General features: G+C 36.9%; 1 protein-coding gene and 1 pseudogene across 8 annotated transcripts in view; both read left to right on the top strand.

The window, feature by feature from the left end:
• LOC109391748 (nuclear ubiquitous casein and cyclin-dependent kinase substrate 1 pseudogene) overlaps positions 1–547 on the top strand; it is an 8,904-nt pseudogene extending 8,357 nt beyond the window's left edge.
• NEO1 (neogenin 1) overlaps positions 1–8,779 on the top strand; it is a 261,075-nt gene that overhangs the window by 91,424 nt on the left and 160,872 nt on the right. For all 8 annotated transcript variants that reach the window (XM_019659584.1, XM_019659588.1, XM_019659587.1 and 5 more), the window contains exon 5: positions 1,628–1,781. In XM_019659584.1, the coding sequence (XP_019515129.1) occupies positions 1,628–1,781 (154 nt within the window). The remainder of the gene's footprint in view (positions 1–1,627; positions 1,782–8,779) is intronic.

Raw genomic sequence — 8,779 nt, 5'->3', positions numbered from 1 at the left:
GACTAGGTTTAGGTTTTAAGCAAATAAAGTACCAGTTAATGTGAAACTCGTTCACAAAGAAAAACCAAAAGCATAATTTCCACCCCACCCCCCAGGCTTTCTCCTTCACCTTTTCATTTTACTTCAGAACACATCGCCACCTGACGTACTACATCTTTTATTTGTTATTTCTCTGACTGTTAGTATGTACGCTCAGTGATGGCAGAGAATTCTGTCTGATGCCAAGAATGGTAACTGGTATAAAGAGGCCAGTAAATAATTGTTCAAACTTGTTTGTTTCTATCAAAATTCAATTAAATTTAGCTAAATTTAGGGGGAGGGAGAGGAAGAGGAGGGAGGGAGAGAGATTGCCAGACAGCAGTGTCTTCCAACCTACTTCTTGACTTGCTTTAATGTGGCAAAGGTAATATTTCTTCTCTATACCCAGGGTAACATTCAAGCAAATCCTCTAAACCAGATCCAAGGAAACAAGATTCTCAGTGTCAAATATGAGCCACCACTCAATAACTGCAACAAAAACAAAGGACCAAATGTTTTGATTACTTAGGGAGAGATATGCCTGTCAAGCATAGCCTTCTTGAATAATGCAAACTGCTGATCTATAGAATTTTGGGGAAGACATTGTTTTTGGTATGTTGGTTACAGGCGGGTTGATATCAGCCATAGAAGCATGTTTTATGGTTGGTTACAGAGGGGAGAACAGGTTAACGTCAGCCTTAGGAGCAAGTGGTTCTTCTGTTGCTGAATGGCTGAGTTTTAAACCCTGAGGCTGTCACTGATTGGTTGGCTGTAAATGCATATTCACTGAAGTGGGTTGTCACTGATCTATTAAACAATGTTTACTTGTTACCATGGCTATAGAACTGTCCTTTGGTTACACAAGTTTAAAGGCAGCTATGGTGGTGGTTACTATGGCTATAGAACATCTTTTCCTAATAGTATGAGGACAGGAGTCACATCTCTTTGCCTGAGAATGGTCTTTTTCCTCAAAACTTAGCCCTGGAAATATTATATAAGCCTGTCAGTAGATACAGAACCCTATCTTTTATCGTAAGGATGTGGCCATTTCATATGTCCATAAAGGGGAGCTGTATAAAGTGAGCACACATAGTGGTAGCCTGATAGTTGTACCATTATAAAATCAGAGGATTGACAGACAAAGTGAACAACTTAAAGAGATGAAACTCAGAAAAATTTTCAGAAGTAACATGGATACAGGGAAGGAAATGAAACCTCTTCTGGTATCCCTGTGAGTGGGGAGGCTGCTGCTGGGAGGCCTGAGCTTGTTCATTCTTTTCTCTGTTTGCACCACTCATGAAGCGTTTACTTTTTCCTGTCTTTTAAAGTGAAGGGTTCATGTCAAATCTCCCTCAGCTAGTAAGCACCTTGGAGACAAGGACCCATAACTTACCACCTTTAAGGCCCCCAGAGAGCCTAGCACAATGCTTTGCACATGGAAGTTATTTAACAAAAGTTTGCTAATTTCAGTGGAATTTTCTTATGTCATTTTCGCCAAAAATACTTGTAATATAAAGTCACAGAGACTGAATAGGAATTTGCCATTCCTTGTTATTAAAGTGGTGAAGTGCTTTCTTAATCATGAATTTTATTTAAAAATTTTTTTTAGATCCTGGGATCACATCAAACTTGGTGTTTTTGAAACAACCGTCTTCCTTAGTCAGAGTCATTGGTCAGAGTGCAGTATTGCCATGTGTTGCTTCGGGACTTCCTGTTCCAACCATTAAATGGATGAAAAATGAGGAGGCGCTTGAAACAGAAAGGTAATATTGTCTGCCTGAAAGCCTTTTCCGGCCTTAGCTTGGGACTTGGTCTAATTTTATTTGGGACTGTTGATTAATAAAAATGGTTATCTACTTTAGTTTTATTTAAACACATCATAATGCTCATTTGTCATCCTTAAAAATATGTTTATATGCTGTATATGGTTAGGATGTTTAAAGAAAAAATGCTCTCAAAAGATTAAGGGATGGTTATTCCATTTGTTCTTTCTGAGCTGCAGTATACGTAGCTTAAGGGCTCAGGCTCTCCTTCCCTAAATTATTGCAAAAGCTTCCTGTCCTGACTAGCCTGAGACTTCTTACTCACTCTTATATGTATTTTGTTGATAGTAGTGTTTTTCCTTTACTCAAACGCTGAGGGAAAATGTATCTCATCATTTTATTTTTGCTTTTTAAAAATGAAATCAGCCTTCTTCTAGAATCACAAATTCTTCATTTTCCACAAAAGCCTTTTCTGTTAACATCCATCACTGTGTCATCCATCCCATCCCTTCCTTAATTCCTTATGGTCTGGATAGTTTTCTCAGTTGTATTCTGATAAGAGAGCTGAGGTGGTGGTGGTGGTGGTGGTGGTGGTGGAGGAGATGGTTAGGTATGGTTTGTTTCCAAAACATGTCATCCATTTTATCTTTGCATTGTCGGATGTTTAGTAACATTCCTGGCCTCTACCCACTCGATGCCAAAGCACTCCCAAGTTGTGACAACCAAAAATGTTTCTAGATACAGTCAGATATGCCTTGGGGCACAATATTATCCCTAATTAAGGACCACTGTTCTAGAGCAGTCCTGTCCAATAGAAATATAATGAAAGCCATGCCTATATCTGTATTTATCTATACCTATCTATATCAGGTGTGATCAAACTACAGTGAATCTTTAAATTAAAAAAACTTATTACAGTAAAAGTCACATTGCTATTAATCCCCTCAAAATACTCCCCCTTGCTTCGAACACACTTATCCCATCATTCTTGCCACTTTCTGAAGCAGTTCTGGAAGTCCTTTCTCGTGAGTGTCTTTAGTTGTGCTGTTGTGGCTGCCTCGATGTCCTGAATCGATTCAAAATGTTTCCCTTTCATAGTCATTTTGACTCAGAGGAAGAGTCAGAAGTGGCACAGGGCCAGATCCAGTGAATAAGGTGGATGAGGACACACCATAATGTTTTTATTTGACAGAAATTGCTGTTCTAGAAGTGATGTGTAACACGGCTGCTGCCGAGTGCCATCCAATTGAAAGGCAGGGATCTTCAACACGGGAAGCTGTGCATTGACCCTTAGTAACAGTGTGTGACAAGTTTCAACTTGTTCTGTGCATCCAGTCGGGTGTGAGCTTCAGTTGAGAGAAGGTGTGTTTGAAAGTGTGCTGTTAATCATCCTCCATCATGACAACACTCCGTGTCACGTGTCATTTCTGGTATATGGCAATTTCTGTCAAATAAAAACATTACAGTATGTCCTTATCCACTTTATTCACCGGATCTGACACTGTGCAACTTCTGGCTCTTCCACAAAGTCAGAATGATTCAGGACATGGAGGCAGCCACAACAGCACAACTAAAGACACTCACAAAAGAGGACTTCCAGAACTGCTTCAGAAAGTGGCTAGAATGATGGAATAAGTGTGTTCGAAGTGGGGAGGAGTATTTTGAGGGGCATTAATGGCAATGTGTCTTTTACTGTAATAATTTTTTTAATTTAAACATTCATTGTATATTTTTATCACACCTTGTATATATAATTTTAAATTTTCTGGTAGCTGCATTAAAAGAGTAGGAAGTATTCATGCACTACTAAATACGATAATAATAATTTATATAATGTACCAGTTAAAGTGAAATGTAGTTTTACCAATACAATAAAGTTTGTGTTTAGCACTGCTTTAGCTTTTACATTTAAATAAAAATTAAATAAAATAAAAAATTCAGTTCCTCAGTCATTCTAGCCACATTTCAAGTGTCAGTAGCCACATGTGGCTAGTGGCTCTCCATTTGGACAGAGCAGGTCTAGAGTTCCTTAATCGAATAATTCAAAGTAGACAATCTTAATTTGTATAGTTCAGTAACCAAGACATCAAAAGGGATATTTGTCTAGTCAGCTTGTTAGATCAACCTTCAGTGATCAGTGGGGATAATAGAATACAATCAGATTGTTTTCATATGTTCCATTAGCAAAAACTGATGGTATCATCTCCAGCATCACCTGGTTTCTTTCTCAACATCCATACAGGCACAACTTCTTCTGCATATATTTTACTTCCTTTCTTCCCACTCCTTTCCCAGCTAAATATTATGCAAAGAATTTGTAAGACTTCAAGGGGATTTTTTAAACATATGCTAACAAACATAGGGAACATTAACTTAGGGGATAGAAATGTCAAGCTTTTAGAGAAGAAATTTTTATTAGCTACATGTTAGAACAAAATCTTTATCAGGAACAGGAAAGCTGAAATCAGTTATTTTAAAAACTTGAATATTTTGTTATCATAGAAGGAAATTCTGAGATGTATAAAATATAGGCGTTGCTTTCTTATATAAGAAATAAAAGTGAGGATTTCTGTAATTCTCATTTGTTCATTCAATAATCGTTCAACAAATATTTATTGACTACTGATGATGTTAGACACTGTTCCAGGTACTGAGAACAGTAATGAACCAAATAGACTTTTTGCTCATATTCTAGTGGGGAAGAGTCAGATAATAATCATATAAATATATAAAATTTCAGTTTATGATAAATGCTATGAAGAAAATTAAGACAAAGTATGTGATGGATGCCAAGAGAGGTACAGGTGGAATTGCTGTTTTATACAGTGTGTTAGAGAATTGTTGTCTTATAGTGGTTCTCAGATCAGGGTCTGGGTGGATCAGAGGTATAGGAATCATGATAGAAATGTTGCGTATCTTCCTTTTAGGTTACATCAAATTGTTACACCTGATTTTATTCCAAGATATTTCTGAGGGGAAGTATTTCTTTTTTATTTATTAAATTTATTGAGGTGACATTCATTAGTAAAATTACATAGGTTTCAAGTATACATTTCTATAATACTTCACCTATATATTGCATTGTGTGTTCACCACCCAGAGTCAGTTCTCCTTCCGTCACCATAAATATGGGAAGTGTGTTTTAATTAAACCAAATGTGGATATACCATGGCTAGTAATATTCCTGTGAATTTTAAGGATAAACCAGGAGACTTATAAGATTGAGTAGACTGTTTTCTACCTTGATTTCTCTAGGTTTCTTCATACTTGGGTTATGTGGTTGAAAAGCCTGGGAAACATTGCTTGATATATTACTGCCTTGGGAAGTTTCAGCAGAATATAAGAGTAGGACAGTGTTGGTGTTGTTCACATTGTATTTCCTGACACTAGTATGGTGCTTAGCATATAACGGGGCAGGGAGTGTGGTGACCAATACATTTTGGTTGAATGCTTGAATGTAGTATAGGAAAATGTAAGTCGGTGAATGGAACACAAAAGTGCTTCAGGTTAGACATAGGTAATTACTCAAACTATCTTTGTTTCAGCAGAGCTTTATATGCTACGTACATGGGCCTTAGCTAGTTATTTAGACTATAAATTGGAGAGAAATTTAGAAATTGAAAGAAAAAACTGGCTAGAAACCCAGATAGTACTGATTCAGCTCTAATAAAAAAATCTTAAATTAGTAGACTTCTTTCTCTACTACTAACCTTAAGACATCTTTGAAAATAAATATTTTAAAACATTATCACAGCTTTTATAAATGTCTTAAGAATTGATAGAGTTACTTAATCTTTGATCAAATTTGTTCAGATTCCTACCAAACATAGCTATTGAAGGGGTGGTGGTGGAGGAAATGTATCCTATTCATTGAGAAGTTTTATTTTAAAGGGAGGGAATCCAGAAAATACAAATGCTAAAGTGCAAGGCGATTGAGAGCAAAATGTAATTTAGTAATCAAATAATATTGTGTTCAAGTGGAATGATAGATCAGAACCCGGCAGCAAAGGGACAGGTTATAGTTATAAAAATGCTTAATGTTATTAGAATTGACAATAGTAAAAAAATTAGATTACTTAAAAAACAAGTAGAGGACTTCCTTTATAGGAAGATGGAGTAGATGTATTTTCCCCCATTCTATCCGCTAAGTACAACTAAAAACCATGGAAATTATATATAAAACAAACAAGAAGAGTCTAAAAAGTGGAGAGAGGAAGATGGACTGGCTAGGGAACTTGGCACCCAAGAAACAACATGATGGTGCATTCCCCGATTTTGTTTTTGCCCTATATATGACAATTTAAACTGAAGAAGCGAGCAGCCTACAAACACCAACAGGTACATACAGAAAAGCTCTAACAAAAGTGTGTTCTCTCTAGCCAAAGGACCAGGAAAGGGACAGTCTAGCAAGACAAAAACTGTCAGACTACCATCCCTCCTATTCCAGCCAAAAACCACAGAAGAAACCGGCCCCACCCTCCCCCATGCCAGCAAAGGCCAAGTGGAAAGCCTGACTTCCACCCTCGCCAGGTTGTAATGAGGTCCCTCAGCCACCCTGCTGTATGGTGTCAGAAGCTAAGTGGAAGCCAAGACTTTCCTCCTAACCAGGTAGTGTCAGTGGAATCCACATGGGGGAGCCTGACTTTTATCCTACCCCACAGTAAGAGACACTTCTTCCCTTCCCTATGGAGATGGTATCAGAGGAGGATAGTGGAGAGTCAGAACTTTTACTACCATGTGGTACTGAGCCCACCGCCCCCCCTCCCACACACACACACACTGTATCAGTGAATGCTGCATGGGGGACAGTAATGCAGTAATGAGGCACTTTTGCTGCGCCCTGCTGGGGGCAGTGTCACTAGGGGCCTAATGGGGAGCCAGAACTCCCAATCCCGCTAAGGAGTAATGAGGAGTCCCCCCTTCCTCTTAGGGATTAATGGGGTGGGGAACCTGGACTTCTGTCTCCACCTGACAGTGAGAAGGAGGCATCTCCTCATGCCTCTGCTAGAGCAGTGTCAGAAGAAGCCAGTTAACAGAAGGCTCAGTGAGATCCAGAGTTTCATAACATAATACCCCAAATATCCAGATTTCAACTGAAAATCTCTTATCGTACTAAGAACCGGGAAAATCTCAAATAAGAAAAGACAACCAATAGATGCCAACATTGAGATGACCAGTTTTAAAGCAATCATTATAAAAATGCTTCAGTGAGCAATTACAAACACACTTGAAACAAATGAAAAAATAGAATATCTCAGCAAAGAAATAGTCTCCTCAAAGAAACAGAAGATTTAAAGAAAAAGCAAATGGAAAATTTTGAACCTAGACAATAATCAAAATAAACTCAGTGGATGGGCTCAGCAGCAGACTCAATGGGACAGAGGAAAGAATCAGTGAACTGGAAAAAAAGAGAGAAGACAGAAATGATCAATATTAGGACTAAAACAGGGGATGCCACTACAGACCCTGCAGGCATCCAAAGGACAGTAAGGGAATATTATAAAAAACTATACACACATGTAAATTCGACAACTTAGACAAAACAAACCACTTCCTCCAAAATACAAACTACCATATCTAACCGAATATGAAATAATTTGGATAGCCCTCTAATTGTTAAGAAGATTGAATTTGTAATTTTAAAACTACCCCCAAAAAGAAATCTTGAGGCCCAGATAGTCTCACTAGAGAATTCTGCCAACATTGAATGAAGATTTAAGACAAATTCTATACAATTTCTCCAGAAAATAGAATAGAAAGAATTAAAATTAGCATTACCCCATACCAAAACTAGGCAAAGCTAGTACAAAAAAAGAAAACTATAGACCAATATCACCCCAAGAATTTAAACAAAATTCTTAAAATATTAGCAAATAGAATTCAGCAATATATAAAAAGTATGTATACCATGACCAAGTGGGGTTTATTCCAGAGATGCAAGCAAGGCTGGCTTAGTGTTCCAAAATTAATGTAATCTACCATATTAATGAACTAAAGGAAAAACCTACATGATCAAATTAATCAGTGGAGAAAAAGCATTTCACTAAATTCAGCACTCATTTTAAGAAACCCTCAGAAAAGTAAATTAAGAACATCTAAAAAAAGAAAAAAAAGAAAACCCTAGAGCTAACATTATGCTTAGTGGTGAAAGATACTACTTTCCCCTGAAGATCAGGACCAGTTAAGGAAGTTCATTGTCATAGTACTGGAAGTTCTAGCCAGTTCAATAAGGCACACAGATTAGAAAGGAGGAATAAAACAGTTCCTACTTGCAGGTGATATGTTTGTCTACATAGAAAATCCCAAGGAATTCACAAAAAACTCTTACAACTAAGACATGAGTTCAGCAAGGCTGCAAGATACAAAATAAACATAAAAATTAGTTTCTGTACATTAGCAGTGAACATGTGAACACTGAAATTACAAATACAATAGCATTTAAATTCACTCACAAAAAATTGAAATACTTAGGTGTAAATCTAACAAAACCTGTTAGATTTATATGCTAAAAATTATAAAATGCTAGTGAAAGAAATCAAAGAAAATCTAAATAAATGGAGAGACAACTGTGTTCATGGATTGGAAAACTCAACATAGTCAAGATGTTAGTTCTCTTGAAATTGATACACAGATTAACTCAATTCCTATCAAAGCCCCAGCAGGATTTTCTATATGGACAAGATTAAAGTTTATATGGAAATTCAGTAAAGGAACTGGAATTGTTAAAACAAAATTTTATAAATGAGATGAATCAGTGTACCTGATTTCAAGACTCACTATATAGCTACAGTAATCAAGACTGTACGGTATTGATGGAACGATAGATTCATATATCAATAAAATAGAGAATCCAGATTTAGACCTATAGACCCACATAAAAAATGCCCAGCTAAATTTTGACAAAAGATGCAAAAACTATTTAGTGGAGGAATGATAGCCTTACCTAACTGTAAAATGCAGTTTTAGAAAAGAAACAGAAAATCAGGATCCTAGGGCTA

This window comes from Hipposideros armiger, unplaced genomic scaffold (genome assembly GCF_001890085.2).
Source record: "Hipposideros armiger isolate ML-2016 unplaced genomic scaffold, ASM189008v1 scaffold_302, whole genome shotgun sequence".
NCBI lineage: Eukaryota > Metazoa > Chordata > Mammalia > Chiroptera > Hipposideridae > Hipposideros > Hipposideros armiger.
This window is presented reverse-complemented; position numbering and strand designations above follow the sequence as displayed.